The 16933-nt window shown below is 43.7% G+C and overlaps 1 protein-coding gene across 12 annotated transcripts in view; it reads right to left on the bottom strand.

The window, feature by feature from the left end:
- Positions 1–16933, bottom strand: part of CIT (citron rho-interacting serine/threonine kinase) — a 165105-nt gene that overhangs the window by 56008 nt on the left and 92164 nt on the right. For 9 of the 12 annotated variants that reach the window (XM_025474152.3, XM_025474159.3, XM_025474157.3 and 6 more), the window contains 6 exons: positions 15275–15415; positions 13338–13463; positions 9893–9988; positions 5816–5932; positions 4749–4858; positions 3547–3721 (listed from right to left, as the gene is read on the bottom strand). In XM_025474152.3, coding sequence (XP_025329937.3) covers positions 3547–3721; positions 4749–4858; positions 5816–5932; positions 9893–9988; positions 13338–13463; positions 15275–15415 — 765 coding nt within the window. The remainder of the gene's footprint in view (positions 1–3546; positions 3722–4748; positions 4859–5815; positions 5933–9892; positions 9989–13337; positions 13464–15274; positions 15416–16933) is intronic. The other 3 variants (XM_025474161.3, XM_025474163.3, XM_025474162.3) reach the window with 1 other exon arrangement.

Here is a 16933-nt window from a genome sequence, read left to right on the forward strand (position 1 = left end):
CTTAATTCTATTTATTTTTAAATATTCCTGCTCTGGAGCACCTGGGTGGCTCAGCTGGTCAGACAGACTCTTGGTTTCAGCTCAAGTCATAATTTCATGGGTCATGGGATCTAGCCCCTGGTCCAGCTCTGTGTTCAATGGGGAGTCTGCTTGAAGATTCTCTCCTTCTTCCCCTCTCCTCATGCTCACTCTTAAATAAATAAATAAATCTTTAAAAAAAATAATAATAAATACTCCTGCTCTGATTTGTTCTAATTAGGTAACCCACATCAATGTCACATAATGAAGTAATCATTCTTCTCTCCCCCTGCCCCTCTATCCTTCTATCCACTCAATGTTTCATTCATTCAAGAAAAACTTGGGATCCCGGGGTGGCGCAGCAGTTTGGCGCCTGCCTTTGGCCCAGGGCGCGATCCTGGAGACCCGGGATCGAATCCCACGTCGGGCTCCCGGTGCATGGAGCCTGCTTCTCCCTCTGCCTGTGCCTCTGCCTCTCTCTCTCTCTCTCTCTCTCTCTATGTGTGTGTGACTATCATAAATAAATAAAAATTTTAAAAAAAGAAAAACTTAGCAACTTCCATATAAAAAGGAATATGAAGATGAAAGATAGTTTCTGCCCTTGAGTTGAAGGAAAAATGAAAACCAACCATTACCATATACGTGGTCAAGTATAATGGTCAGAATACATAGGGATACAGAGGGAACACAATGGAGGGTAAAGGAGGGTAAAACAACTCTGCATGTATTTACTGAAGAATTTATAGGAGTCAAACCAGCAAATGGGAAAGAAAATTCAAAGTGGAGGAACCAAGACATCCAAAGGCATGGAGATGAGGGAGACCATGGCCTATCTACTGGCCTAACAAACACAGACAAGGTTGTCCTAGCAACCAGACCCTGTGCCAGTCATTGGAGATGTCAACCAAACAAAAGGTGCCTACTGCCCTCAGAAAGCCCACTAACAGGTACTGTCAACAGGTACACGTGATGACCTCAACATAGAAGGCTATGTGGACACAAAGGTGATGTTCCATCCAGCTTAGGAGGGTCAGAGAAGGGTCTCTGGAAAAGGTGACACCCAAGTCCCAAAAGCTGTAAGGGTGAAGAAAAGACTTATAAAAGATTAAACCTAGAGAAACAACAGGACTTGGTGGTTAATTTGAGGTGGGGGAAGAGATAAGGGATAGAAGATAATGCCCGAGCTTCGAGCCAGCTGAATTGCACAGGGACACCTCTGCAATTGCTATGCCAGGGAACACTAGGAAGTGCGAGAGGAAGAGACAGCTTAAGGAAAAAGATAAAAAGTTCAATGCTGAGGTGTTGATCTTGAGCAGTAAAGGAGACATACAGGCAGAGGTGTCTCAAGTCTACCGGGACAATGGGTCAGAGACTGATGAGAAAGGTCTAGATCTGTGGGCCCTTAGCCAGTCAGGAGCAGCTGAAGCCAAGGCTGTGCTCTCCCGCCAGCAAGGATGGTGGTCACATGACAGCAGCAAATGTAGTACTCACTTATAAGGTGCCAGGCACTCTTAGCTCATTCCATCTTCGTAACATTCCAGAGAGGGAGGCACCACAATCAACTCCACTGCACACACCAGCATGCTGTGGCACTGACAGACTCAGTGACCGAACAGATGCCACACAGCTGAACAGTGGCAGGGCTGGTTTCGAACCCAGGAAGTCCGGCTCGAGAGTCAACTACCTGCTGTTCGTCTTATTAAAAAGCCAGCAGTCAGAGCAGGCTGCCACTCTGCCAGCCAGCCCAAAAGCTCCCCTGAGGCCACTTGGCAGAACCAGGGGAGGCAGGTGACAGCAAGTCATGCGGGGGTGGGCAAGCAGGATGTCGTGCAACAACAGGGGGCCCCCAGAGCCCCGCACCTTTGCAACTCTGCACGCTTTGCTAGGAAAGAGCCTACAACTGCACATGCAGGGCACAGGAAGCCCAGGGGCCTCGAAGGTGAATCAAACCAGAGGCTGAGACGCCTCTGTCCCCAATCTCGGTAGCAGTAGGCAGCAAAGAGAGGTGGACCCACCTTGTTATATTTAAAGCTAAGCTCCAGAACTCCTGGGGAGTGTGACAGCCCTGAGCCTCTTACAAGCATTCTAACTTTCTCCTACCTTCCTTGACGGGCTAGCTGTACAGATTCAAGACAAAAAAGCAACTCTCTTTCCCCAGGGCATTTTAACTGCCCAGATGAGCAACAGATGCAGGGCAGGTGCCACGCTAAGAGAGACATTTGTGAGAAGGGAAGGCAAAACAGCCAGTCACAGTGTTCCCACGCTCAAAGAATCGGAGTTATTTACACTCACACTCTTAAGGCTGACACTACAGGGAAATGTTGTTAAACTTACTGAGCAGTAAAAATATAGCCTGGATAATAAAACTGAAACCACCACCTCAAGCTTTTGGACAATACAGAACCACTGTTCGGAGAGTATAAGAATCACCTGAAGATGGTCAAAAATGCAAATCCCTGTTCCTCTTTTTAACCCCCCAAAATCCTGTTTCATTTAAAAATGCTAAGAGAAGAAGATGCCCAGGAATCTGAATTTCAACAGACACACCAGATGATCCTAATGGAGGGGTCTACACCTGGGCCACCCCTGAAAAACACAAGATAATACATTTTCTGTTGTTTGCAGGACTGGCCTTATTTTTCACATTCCAGGACAAGAACCACGAGTATCCTCAAAGTTTAGTCCTCAGGCTATATCTGCTTCACAGTCTTTGCTGTTAAGAGAGATCATGTGCTCTTTGAAGAATTCCATCACAAATACCTGAGCACCTGCCTACAAGGCTCCAGGCACTGTGTCTTCTTGCCCCACCAGGATGTCACGCTTCCAGCAACCATTCTCTGAACATCTCTGTTCAACCAGCCTAACCCTGCCTGCTAGGTGACAGCCCCCAAGATCAAGGATGCAGAACCAGGCTACTCCCTGGCACACAGCAGGATTTAACGAATACACATGGAGTACATGTGACATCACAGCCTCACGTGTCTGTGACCAAATGTGTTGCATTTTCCTCCCAAAACCTTGGCTACCCTTTCCAGCTTCCTTACATCCCCAAAGCAACCACATCCCATTAAAATTTAGATTTGTCTCTTACTCTTCCACCGTCACTATGAGACCGCTGCTGCCACTGTCAACAAGCCACATGGTGGATCCAGGTGCTAAAGCCCAAGCATGGACTCAGGCATGTGACCCTCACTAAATCAGGATAAGGGAGGAATCACTCTGCCCCCCAATCTGAAAAATGCACCAATGTACCTAAGCCTCATGTGACCCTAGGAGGGAGATCTATCATCACAGTCATTCGTCCAATGAGGAAACAGAAGCATAGAGAGAAGGTAGGCTGCCCAAAGAGACAGCACTTGCAAGAAATAGAAGTAGAACCCCAACCTAGATCACACTGGCCGGGTCTGTACTCGTCACCACCATGCACAGTGTCTCTTGGGTATACACTGGCAGATACTTGACACCTGGCTGGTTTCAGAGCCCACAACCCCCAGCACATCCTCCTGGGAGAGAGCCCCTCCTGCTTACCTCCCTCAACCTCGTCTCCAGCTCCAGCAGCCGATTCTTGTCACTGTGGTCTTGGTGGCTTATTTTCTCCAGCTGCTCCTCCAGCTTTCGGTTCTGAGCCTCCAATTTCCCAGCCTGTGTCTCCAGGTAGAACTTCTGTTGCCTGAGTTCTGAAATCATCTCTTCCTGGGCCTTCCTGGTGGGGGTGGTAGAAGGAGCCAAACAAAATCACAGTCTCATTAGAGGGGAGCATGTTCCCCTAGATGGCCAGAAAGAAACAGACTGAGAGGTATGTCTTTGAAATTGGGCATGGTCATTTCCAGGTTGGCTCTCCCTTGACCCAGCCTCATGTGCAAGACCCCAGCATGGAGACCCAGGACCCACTTAGCCCTCGCTGTTCAGAGGTCCTGGTCTCTGCAATTCAGTCAAGGGGAATGCAAGAGACCTGAACACATTTCCCTCCTAAGGTAGACCCTTTTTTCTGTATAATAGCAGAAAGGAGCCTCTGAAAAGTACAAGAGTGCCCTCAACAACTCACAGAATTGGGCCCTGGAGAAGAAAAGTCAATGAGGATAAGGAAGGAATGTTATTCCTTCCACTTCTTCATAGACCTCGCTCACCTCCCCACCAGACAGCTCACAAGCATCAGAAACTAGAATGACTCAAAGACCAAAAAGTGGCTCACTGAGCTGGTTTAAGTGAAAATGGGAATGTTTTAGAAGATCTCTGAAGAGAGGTACCTAAGCAGGGGAGGAATCCCAGAGATGTTCATTCTTTGGGGGAGATGATTAAGACCAAAGTGCCCCTGGAAGATGGGGAGTCCTTGCAAACCTCATGCCCCTGGACCTTACTTCACAACAGCAGGGTAGGTGGCCCAGCCAGGCACACACAAGATCACCTCTGGCTCATCATGGGAGGCAAGTCTGGGGAATAAGGACCACAGCTTCTCAAAAGCCAACTATAAATAGGCCTCATTAGAGAGAGCAAGAGTGCTCTATAATCTGATGGCAATTTGAAGCTGTTAAGAAAACTCAGCTCCAAAGAAAGGGCATGGCAGAAGGAGACCGCTTAAGAGAGGGCAAAATTACACATGTATTACAGGGTCTGGAACAAACGACAGAAGTAATTAAATCTGCTCTGGCTTCATCGACAGGATGAAGTTTACGCCCCAGGAGAGAAGACCAATCTGTGATCACGCACACAGGTGGAATCTGAATACTTACATGTTCCTCTGAGTAAAAAGACTGCTGTTTGCCGCCAGTTTGTTGGCTTCTGAGAGTTCCACGATCCTCTGTTCCAGGGATCTGATCTTGGAATCCATAGCATTGATCATCTGAAACACAGGGGGAGCCTGGAAACCTCACACATGGACAGCTCAACCGGAGCAAGAAAAACTGGGGCTGTGGGGCCAAAGGCTCCCCTTGAGATAAATGGAGGCTCTCTGACCAGAAGTAACAGGGGAGTTAACTGGTCTATACCCCAAGGGGCCCAAGTCTTCCTGCCTAGACAGCAGCACATAGTTGTTTTCTCAGACAGAGATGACACATCCCCACACTACCTAAGTGGCCTGTGTTGAAACCACATAGGAACCCAACATTCTGTGAGTAAGCAGGCCCCATGAGCCCCCCGCATCATCTGCATGGGACTTGGGCCTGCCGAAGCCTGACTTGAATCTGCAAACTGGTGTGTCTCATCACCCATGGGTCTGTCATTTCTCTATCATCCTAGATTCTCTACACCAAAGTTTTCCCAACTTAATAAATCATAAAAATCAGGGAGGAGGGGGGAAGTTGCTGGTTAAAAATATAACTTCCTAGGCCCTTCCATTGGGGATTCTGGGGTCCAAAGTCCCTGTTGGATTTGGGATCATAGGTGGATTAACAAGCACCACAGGTGAACCTCACAAGCAGAAAGTTTCTGAAACCCATGCCTCTATGGATGAGAAAGGCAAGAAGCGAGTGCATAGAAAGGAAGCACATAAGGAAGACTTTGGGCCACTGGTTGTTTTGTCAGGTGGCCTTGTGAAGGACAATGTTGATGGCAGCCCAGGATGAAACCCTCAAAGGAGAGCACAAAAGGCAAAAGTGGCCACCCTGAGCCACTCCCCCACTCCCCCTCCCCACTGCTTTTAGGAGACGAATTTGTTGCAGAGAGCCTGCTGTAGGCAACAAACTCCACAGGATCAAACAGGAAGAATTCATCGGCTGGAATGGGCTCTCCTTGCATGTGATTCCAGGCACATTTCATAAACCCTCCTTGGGAAACTGGCTTTGTAATTCCTTATACCTACCGCCTTCTGCTCGCTGAGAATTTTGCCCTTCTCATGGGCCTCCTCTTCGTGTCTCTGCATCAGATTCTCCAGAGTCTCTTTATCGGCCAGGTCTTTCTTTATCTGGCTGTCCAACACCTATGAGAAAAAAAGAAGTTAGTGTCCCAAGTAGCAAAGCTGAGCAGGGAAGACTGATCAGGGGCTCTTGGGAAAAGCACAGGTCAAGAAAACTCTGGGACAAAAAGACAGAATGGGAATCTGCTTATGAGCCGGGATGGGGGTAAGAAGTCAAGCATGACCATCAGAGATGGCAAATAACCAGTGGACTTCAACTAAGAACTTATTTTAAGATTGGCAGCCAGAAACACTCAAGAAGTATAGATCCTCAGTGGACGTAGACTCCAAAAGGAGAGAAATAAAAGATCTGTCCCCAGATCTTACAATGTGCAGCTGTTACCTAGGGACCACTTTATCGTAGTCAATGCACCAGTTTTCAGAACCTTGTTTGCTCTTAATTGGTTCAGAATTAATCTAGGTATCTCCAAGGCTGTGCACAGAGGGACAGAGAGCTAAAGACCAAGGATGTCTGTGTGACCAAGGCTGATGTTGGGAAACAGACAGGGGACAAGAGGGTTCTGCCCGCCAATAAAGTAGGCGGAGAGTCAATATTTTGAAAAGACAACATAAAAGAGAAAGGGGAAAAAAAGTGCCTCTTTCCTCTGATCCAGCTGGGGAAAAAAAAAAAAAAAAAAAACCCCACTGGAAAGAGATAACTTGCCAGAGCAACCTTTTCCCAGGGGAAGAGAAATCATGTGTTCTCAGTGCTGAGAACACCACTGCAAGCACCCTCTGTTCCCAAGGGGAAAAAATAAAACGGTAATGGTGTCACCATCCACCAGCTTGATCTAATGTTCTGCAAGGCACACACAGCCCTACCAGTTGCCAAAACAACAAATGAGAAAGAAAGAAAGATAGAAAGAGGGGGTGCCAGGGGAAGACAACATCATAACTTGCCAGAGCCCTTGACTACAACCCTCCATTTCTCATCACAGAGAATCCACTCTACCTTTTCTGAATGACACCAACTGCTTCCAATACTGGGAAGAATCTGAAAGAACTGGGGTCACAGAGGGGGCTGAGATCTGCCCTTCCCATAATGTCTATTGTGAAGGGACCTTCATGGCTCCTGGGGACATCCTCCCTAAAAGGAGCCAGTCAGCAGGCAGGGGGGTTCACATGATAAAGAGAGGAAAGAACAGATTTCAAAGACGGCTTTAAACTAGAACTGACTGCTGAAAAAAAATAGATTGAGAGTTTGTGGAGAAGAACAAAAGGTGGTGGACAGGTCAAGGGAGGAAGGGAGAAGCTCAACAGGATAAGTGGCCCGTTCTCTAGGATGCTGGGGCGTGATTCTAAAATTACAAATGAGAAAAGAACAGAATCTAGGGTACGACCATGATTATTACTAAAATGGCCTTAGAGAGGCTGGAATGGAAGCACAAAGCAGAATGGGCTAAAAAGAAATGGTTTCATAAAGATTCCAGGAGGGAAGAAAGAAGAAAACAAGTCTTTTCATAACAATCCCTAGGATCTATAAAACAAAGTTCTTTCCATCTAGATGGCTGTGGAGACCACAGAGTATCTGGACCAGGCATGCTCCTTTTTATGGGGTGCTAAAGCAACGAAGTACATTTTCAGGGTGACTCATTCTCAAAATAAAACCTTGACTTTGGGACGTGATGATACCAACAAAAGGTAGAGAGGGACGGCCTCTATCAAAAACAGACACACCTCAGCTTCACCAGAGTTAAACTGGCAGAAGCACAAATGAGGAGATGCATGGGAGGGAAGCAAGGAACTTGAAATGAGAGAGCCACTGTAGAATTTATATCAATTTAAGACAGAACACAGCTTTTGGACAGGAAAGTCAATATACTCACCCAAATTATAGAATGAGTTTTATGAATGGCTATTTTCATTGTGCCATTTGCATCATAATTTTCTGGAAGTTGATTTATTCTGAAGATAAAAGTTGGGAAGTCAGTAAGATTTCAAATCAAAAGGATTAGTAATATAATGTTTATGCTGAGTAGGGGGTCATGCTACAACACTTTGAAGTCACTTCTGGGTTATTTTTCTTTTTTTTTTTTTAAATGAAAAATGACCAAAAGTAACTCCAGGGGTTAAAAAAAAAAAAAAAAAAAAAAAAGGTACCAGGATGGTGATGATGATGATGATGTTGTCTGTGGGGGCATGTACATGCTTGGTTCTCCAAAAAAGGAACACAGAATACCAAAATCTACAACAGGATCAACACGAAAATTAAAAGCCTCCTTCATTGTCTGATTTGGAATGGGAAAACATAATATTTAAGATGTAATGGCCAATGTCTGATTCTCAGGAACACAAGAATTGAGTTAAAGGCTTGGTCCAAAATCATAAGGAAAATGTGATGTGATTTTAAAAGAAAATAGATAAGCTGGCATTTTTTCTGATCACTGAATTTATTAAGAATAATTGAGCTGAAATAATAATTCTAATAATTGAAATAATAATTGAATTTAATATCTTATACATTGGGCTAGATTATTTAGTACAGCTCTCCTATGGAAAATGATTTAAAATGTTAGATAAAGTATAGAAAACATTCCCCCCAAAATTGGCAAGAGAGTAAGAAATTAGAGACTAAAATTCTAAATGAAAGCAGAAACCTAGACAGTTAAGATGGGCACAAAGTTGTTTTTAACTTGAGGCATTTGCTGAACCAAATAAACTGGAACTTCATTTTTAATAGCCTCAAAGGATAAGAAGACAGAGAAGTCTAGGCCCAGGGTCACCCCCAAAGGAGGAACACATTTCTATTCAGAGTTTCAAAGAATTCCCATTAATAATTTTCTAAGGAAGATGAGCAGCTGACCAAGCACACAAGAAGATAGGCACCATGAAAAACAACAAAGAGAAATAAAAGAGCAGAAACGGACCTTCAGATTATAAATAAAGAACATAAAACAACTATTCCAATGTATTTAAAGAAATAAAAGACAAGCTGAAAATGAATGCTAGGAATAGAAAATTATTGTCTTAAATAACCTAGTAAACTTGGGAAGGAGCCAAATAAAATGTCTAGAAACCAAAAATACAGGAACTGAAATTTAAAATTCACTGGATGGACTTAACTGCAGATTTTACAGGTCAGAACTAGTAAACTGGGAAAATCAGAACTCACCCTCAGTGTGCACTGAGAGATAAAGAAATGGAAAATATGAAAAAAAAAATGCACACGATGCCTACTCAAACTCTCAAAAAGGAAGAAGGAAGGAAGGAAAGGACAATCTTGAGATACAGTAACCAATGATTTTCCAAAATTGATAAAAGATACCAAGATATTTTAAAGTCCTACATATCTGAAGCAAGAGAAATATATCTCCATTTAGACACATCACAGTAAAACTTAGAAAATTAAAGACCGAGCAAAATTTTAAAAGCAGCCAAATAACAAAAAAGAGCAATTACTTTCAAAGAAAACAATGGTTAGACTGACAGCTGACTTCCCATTGGCAACAATAAGTCAAAAGTCAATGGAATGATACCTTCAAAGGGTGTTCAAAGAACTGCCAACCCAAAACTCTATCCCCACGTAAAACACCTTTCAAGAATGACTGTGAAATAAAGACGCTTTCAGACACCCAGAACCGAGAACTTGTCACCAGCAGGTCTTCATTAAAGTAAGTCCTCAGGGATATACTTTAAACCAATGGAAAAATGTTCTGATCTGAGATGCAGGAAGGAAATTAGAGCCAAGAATGAGGAGTCTGTGGCTAAATCTAAATTATCATGGATATATATATATAAATTTATATATATATATATATAAATTTATATAACATATAAATATATATACATATATATTTTTTGACATCACATATCAAAACCCCCACATGGTTTAACATCCCAAAACCTCCCACCATGGCCTGAGGACAGCATTTACCCCCAATAGGCCTTTGGTCTAGCAAGAAGTGGTCCAAAGTGCCCAGGACAAGAGAGACGCTGTGTCGTGCCATAGGAAGAATGCCAGGGAAAATCAGAAAGTGTGTTTACTTTAATTTTTTCCTCGTAGTGCTGTTCTTTCTGCTTCAGGTGCACCTCTAGGTGCTGGGCTGAGACCTGGGCCTCGCGGTGCTTCTCTTCCAGCTCCTGGACACAAAGGAACAGACAGTCAGGTGTGCAAAGGGAAAGACAGAGCTCATGTGTGTTAGACATTCACGGGAAATGTGACTTTGGCACCACAAGCAACAGGCACACGTTCCTTCATGACTAGCCCCTGAGGCTCTTGGGAAGGAAACCACCACCGATCCTTGGCCCTGGGGTTTCCAGGTCCAAGTAGTCACAAACATACACATGCAGCCGGTAGGCTGGGATCAGAATGCTGTCAGTGTGACAGGTCAGACAAAAGCAGCTCTTCATCTGTGCACAGGGAAATGACAGTCACAAGGCAACATTTGAAAGTTTAGTGCAGCACAAAGCCCCTGACCACCACTGTCTTGAACCTTAGGCCATTGTCACTCTCATTATGGCCTTAAATGAGAAACGTGGTTTTAATTTCTTTCAAAACTCAAGTTATTTTATTATCCTAAAAAATGATTTTGTCTTTCTGATTATCAACGTGATTGCTCACCCTAGCCATGGGAAAAAAATTAATGTTACAATTCAAACACTTTGAGGTTTGAAGGATTTTATTTTTTAAGCTGGCTGGTGGGTGGAGAATGCAAGTATCTGGAGATGTTCATGTATCTTGTTTATAGGCTACAATGCTAATGGGAACAAAGTAGCACATAAAATACACTGATAATAATGACCAAAATATGTATGCAGATATATTAAAGATGGAAAGAGAGTTTGGAGTGATATAAATAGTTCAGATTTAATGTTCCCTCCATTCTAAGATTTCTGCTTTTAAACAAAATCGTTATTCATTTGAAAATTATATCAATTCATTTGCCAATGTATTATAAACTGATCTAATAAAAGGCAGCATCAATCCACTGAAACATTCTCTAAATGCAGATATCTGCATCCACATTAATTCTTATGAATCTGGACCCATTAGTTAATTACTAATATCAAAAGTCATTACCCCAAGTTTTCATCTCTTCACAGTTATGAAATTTTTCCTTGAAGTAGAAGTAATTATGAGAATTTTGAAGAATGAGGAAATTATACAGGATATGTCCATAAAGTGGGGAAAAAAGACTCTCAGATTCATATGCACATAAAATGTTACTGATTAAGCTTTTGAATTTCTAAAGCCTACAAGCACTGACTTTGCTTTGGGGGCCAGTAAAGTGTTCAATATTAAGACCAGGTGCACAAGATCTATTGCAGTCTAACAGATGTGATCTTGAAAAGTTGAATGTAAACAGGATTTTAATTAATAAAAACATACTTTAAGGGCTTTATGTGCACTAAAAGATCTCCTGCAATGAATTCTTTCATTAAAGCAAAAGACTTTGCTATAATGAGAACCCCAATTACCTGTTTTGAAAAGGTCTTATCAGAATAGCAAATATTTTAAAGCAAATGACATTTTGGGATCTGTTTCCAAGCATCATCATTATATGACAGGATTAAGGACCACCTCTGCCCACGTCCTGGGTATTTCATAGTCTACGCACAGGTTTCTTTAGCAAAAGGCACTTTCTGATAAATGAAGTCACAACCACAAAGGTAGGCAGGTGGCAAGATACCCTTGAACAAAGAAATCTGTTTTTCTTTATGTTAGAAATCACTTGATAATCATCTTTTCTGAGTTTCTGTCCTCCTAAGATAGCATAGGAATGGAAAGGAGGGTCTAAAACCAGGTCAAAACTCAGATACCTGAACCTAATGACTTTAAGACCCAATTTCTATATATGAATGGGAGTTTAGAATACAGAATCCCAGAACGCAGAACTCTATATCCCTAACATTTTAATTTCAAGTGTATCTTTGGAAAAGCAAATATTCTAAATCTGACTTCTTGGTGGTTTGCCATTTTTTGTTGTTGTTGTCATTTTTGTAAAACGTTATCTTTTCTCTATGTATTAGATCAAACTCTTCAGTCCTGTTATGCAAACATTGTTGTTCGCTGCTACGTTTCCAGCTCCTAGAACAGTGCTTGGCACATAGTAGAAGCTCATTAAATATTTGTTGAATGAATGAATGAACACATCACCATTAAACAGAGAAACAGTTTGCAACCACAAGAGACTTAACCACTTCGTTTGCACCAAGCAAGGGACAGCGGTGGTGGAATCTTGGTAGGATCTAATTTTACTCACGATAAAATTCACACACTTGACAATCGCCAAGAGAAACTTTGATGATGGAACAAGAGAACAGAAAGGGTAGACTAACAGTCACATTTGCCTTTGTGTGCAGACGTATATACGAAGACTGTGTGTGAAAGCAAAACAATTCAACCAGTTTCTCTTTCACCTGTTCGCCCAAGAGCATCCATATCTTCATGAATATATGCAAACACCGGTAATGTTTTGAAGGGTTTGGGGTGTTTTGTTTTTTGTTTTTGTTTGTTTGTTTGTTTGAAGTACTAAGGACAGGCCTATAAATTGGCCATTCTTGAGTTCATATAGTTGCAAGTGACCCACTTCCCAGAAGTGATACAGAGAGACAGAGAGAGAGAGAGAGAGAGATGCCCTGCCCTGCTCACCACCTCTACTCCTTAGGGTGGAAAGGAATGGTCGACCACTGCAGGGTCTCTCCTAGGGGCAGGGAGGAGGGGGCTAGGAACAGACTCCATGTCATCGCTAAGACTCCCAGACGTGGCACACATTTCAGCTTTGGAACTGAGATCCAAGGACAGTTCTTTAAAAGTTCACCTGCCTGGGACAAAATTTCACCACATCCACAAGTACCACCCGAGCCAGCCTTCCCTGATGAAGTTAATTTGGTCACCGGAGCCAAAAACAGAATCATGATGATTTACGAATCTAAAAAAAGACCTGCTACATCTAAGGAAATTAAGGGGGGGGGGGATAATACTAATAACCAACTGTAGCAGAGAGAGTGAGTGGGTGAATACGGATCTGTGACAAATACTACTCTGCAGAAAACAACCCTGCATGACTAATTTCTCTCTTCTCCAAAAAGCAAAAATCTGAGTTTTGATCTTAAAGGTCTAAATCCCCACTGTAATTGCCATCGCAAAGTTAACAGCCATACAAAACTCTGCTGATAGAAGTACGTAAATGCTCCTGTAGAAATGTATTGGAAATGACAGAGGATGCAAGTTCATATTTTAAAATGTCAGGCAGTAGCAAACAGAGCAGAAAAATAGTATTTACGGATCTGTTACCGGTGCTGAGACGTCCAACATTTGGTGATGGGTGCTATCCTAGCATGTGGCAGACACTGAAGCCACCTCTCTCCATTCACCTACTTGGTGACACCTCCCCTGGTGGCGGCGCTCCATTCCGCTTTTCACCCCCTTCCCTCTGCAACCTCTAACCTGTTGTCTTTTAACTTTTCAGCTTTTGTTCCTGCTCACCAGAATTTTATCAGCCATCTGCTGGATCTGTTGGGATTTTGTCTGGATGTCATCCTTCAGTCTGTTTTCTCTACGCTCCATGGTCTCTAGCCTCTTTACCTTGTTCTCCAGAGAATGGCGGCGTTCCTGTAGATCGTGAATCAATCAGAGAGTTTTAATGGAGTAACCGCTACGGGCACAGCGCCTGCACCGAGGGAGAGCACCCTCGAGAAGCATACGCACAAGGCAGGAAGAGAAGTCTCGGGCACCTGAAGCAACGGTGAGGCAAAGAAGATTCTAGAATCCAAGTACTTGGTTGTGTGGGTTATAAGAGTGCATTCATTCATTCAAATATTTACCAAGCACCTACTATCTGCAAAGTATCACACTAGGCATCACGGAAAATACGGAGAGGAAGCCGACAGAATTCCTGCCCTTGGAAAAGATAAGACAAACATAAAGAAACATAATATAGGTTAAGACGGGGAAGGGCCATACAGAAAATCAGTGCAGAGGGCAGTGGAAGTGAGGTCTTTTCACTGAACGAGCTAAGGGGAGAAGTCACAGAGATGTGAGCTTTGGAGGACGCTGGGATACCCAGGCTGGAGTGGGGAGGGTAGGAGGGGAGGTGGAAGGCCTTCAGTCAAGGCAGACACATTAGCAGAAATACGGAGTGGGGTGGGAGCGAGTGCAGCCCCAGGTGAAGCCTCCAGGGGCTATAGCAAAAGATGCCTTAGGGGACAGAATAGGAGAGAAGGTAAAAGGGAGCTCTAGTGGGTTAAGTGGGTCAAATGGCTCAGAATTTCACGTACCAAGCTCAGGGGTGCACACAGGATACAGGGAAGCTCTGAAAGCTCTGGGATGGGCCAGGGGGGTGCCAACGAGCCTTGTGTTGAGGCCCGTGAGTCCTACATGGTATAAGCCAGAGAGGAGGAAGGGAAGATGGAAATCAGGGTGGGGGGCAGCCAAGAAATGAGCAAGTGCGCTCAGCTAAGGGAAAGAAGGCTTGGACCATGAGGAGGCCCACAGAAATGGCAAACAAGGGGTGAACGGGGGAAACAGTGGGGCTGGACTTTATAGGACTGAACAGTTCACTGAATGGCAGGAAACGAGGAGAAGCAGATGATGTCAAGGTTTCAAGCCTGGGGTGACCAGATGGATGACGGTGGCCTGGATTGGCATGAGGAGAGTAAGAAGGGAGCCCCGCTCATGGGGAAAGATACCGAGTTTGTTCTAGATTTGATGCACCAGCCACAGCACTGTGGCAGGGGAAGGCAGAGGGCCCAGCAATAGGGGGAGGTAGGGTGTGATGGTTAAATCAACTACGATATGTTGCTCTCTGGGACAATCACCAAGGCGGTGGGGGAGGCAGAGGGGAATAAGGGGAAGTATTATTTTTTATTCTGCGTTCTTCAGTACTGTTCAAGTTTGTCACAACGAGAAGACACTCATGTGTTTCCTGTATAATTGTATCAAATGTTTCAGCAACAACAACAACAACAAAGAATTCGAGGGAGAGGAGGGGGCCAAAATATAGGCCCAGGGGGCCATCGACACACGGGTAATAGCTGACGCCTTGAAGGTAACGTTATTCACTCTGCAGGGAGGAGGCAAGGAAAAACAAGGGTGCGGAGGGAGGAAAAAGAGAAATTGAGGGACAGCGTTATGATTCACCTATTAGAACATAAAGCCTCCCAGGTTAGTGAGGCCAGAGGAAAACAAACAGAAAAGCAAGGCTTTCCTCAGGACACCTTTCTACTGGCCACCACTGTGACCGGTCTTTTCTTCCCCTTTGGGGAAAACGTTGCCAGGCCTCCCAGGTTTCAAAGGGGTTTGCAGAAGGCAAAGTGGTTCTCTGGGGCCTTCTTGCTGGCATGGCCTCAAGCTGGTCGGCTGCTCATGGGTGGCCACGCTGGGACCTAGGCTCCGTCCACCACAGCCTGAGGACCCCTGCTCACCTCAGCCTCCACCAGCTTCTTTTTTATGCCTTCAGAGGAGTCCTCCCGGTTCTGCAGCTTCTCCAGCTCACGCTCGGCTCTCTCCTTTGCCTGGCGGATATTCTGCAGCAGTTCAGTGGCCTCCGTACTGGCTTTTACAGCCTACCAGGGGAGAAGGAGCAGGACACAGATGGCCAAAGTTATTCACAGAAAAAGATGGTGACAGTCTCCTCCATAAAAGGCAGGCAATACTAAGTATACTGTAGCAGATCCATTTTCAAAACCCATAAACATTCACTTTATTCCGTATTTCCTCCACGCTAAGACACACTTACATATATTTCAATGTCACTGAATTTGGAATGCATCTCACAGTTAAAATGGATGGCAATTTTTCCTTCTTGAGGTGCACAGATAAAGGTGTATCTGCTGATCATTAGTATCTTAGGTTCAACGCAACCTAGTAAATGCAAACCAAATGGTCTAGCAGGACTTATCCACCAGGTGTGAATGTATTTACCCTCAGAGCACTGTTTCTTCTTATTTAATTATCTCATTTGCTAATTTTCCTACAGGCAATCTGTACTACTTTTATTTCAAAATAGGATAAAAACTGTAAGCTTTTCTTCAACCTATCAAAGGCTACAGCAACCATAGAGTTCACTGGTAATTCACAATCTGTGCTTTAAACACACACACACACACACACACACACACACACACACACACAGCTAAACCTTTTGAAGTTAATTTTCATTTGGGTCTCAACTACACTGCAGCTCTTACAGCATCATATAGCAAAGATCTAAGTGTAAGAAACCAAAAAGCTCACACTTCTTTCCTTTGAATTATAATTTTAAAGAGTAAAAACTTCAAGAAAGCTTCGAGACTAGCACTGTCCAACACAGGAGCCACGGGACATGGGCAGCCCTTGAACATCCCCAGTGTGGCTGGTGTGACCGGAAAATTAATTTCTAATGTAGCTTATGTTTGATTCATCTAAAAACTGAAACCATGTAAATGTTTTAATATTGATAGACAATGCAATTTTGGCTCTATCAGATGAAGTAAACTGTGTCATTTTGGCTCTATCAGATTAAGTAAACGTATCATTCAAACAACTTCACCTGTTTCTTTTTGCTTGTTTAATGTGGCTACTAGAAAATTTAAAATTACCCCAGTAGCTGTGACATTTATGGTTTGTGTCACACTCCTGGTGGAGAAAAGAGTTCTAGATAGAAACATGAATCCTCATACAAATGGGTAGCTAAAACAGGACAGGAGAGGCTTTCATTAGCAATCTCCAGGATAGGTGAGAAGGGGATGGATGAATGGATAAACAAAATGTGGTCTATCTACACAATGGAATATCATGTAGCCTTTAAAAAGAAGGAACCGCTATCCCATGCTACTACATGAAAGAACCTCAAGGACATTATGCTAAGCAAAGTAAGCCAGTCATGAAAGAACAATTACTATACGATGCTACTCATATGAAGTCTCGAAAGGAGTCCAAATCACAGAGACAGAATGTAAAAAGGTTAGTTTTACCAACGGCTAGGGGTAGGAAGGAAGGAGAATTAGCAGATAAAGAGTTCTGGTTTTGCAAGATAAAAAAGTTCTAGAGATCCACTGCGATGTGAATATATTTAACACTACCAAACTCCATACTTAAAATGG

The sequence above is a fragment of the Canis lupus genome, chromosome 26 (assembly GCF_003254725.2).
Source record: "Canis lupus dingo isolate Sandy chromosome 26, ASM325472v2, whole genome shotgun sequence".
NCBI classification, from domain to species: domain Eukaryota; kingdom Metazoa; phylum Chordata; class Mammalia; order Carnivora; family Canidae; genus Canis; species Canis lupus.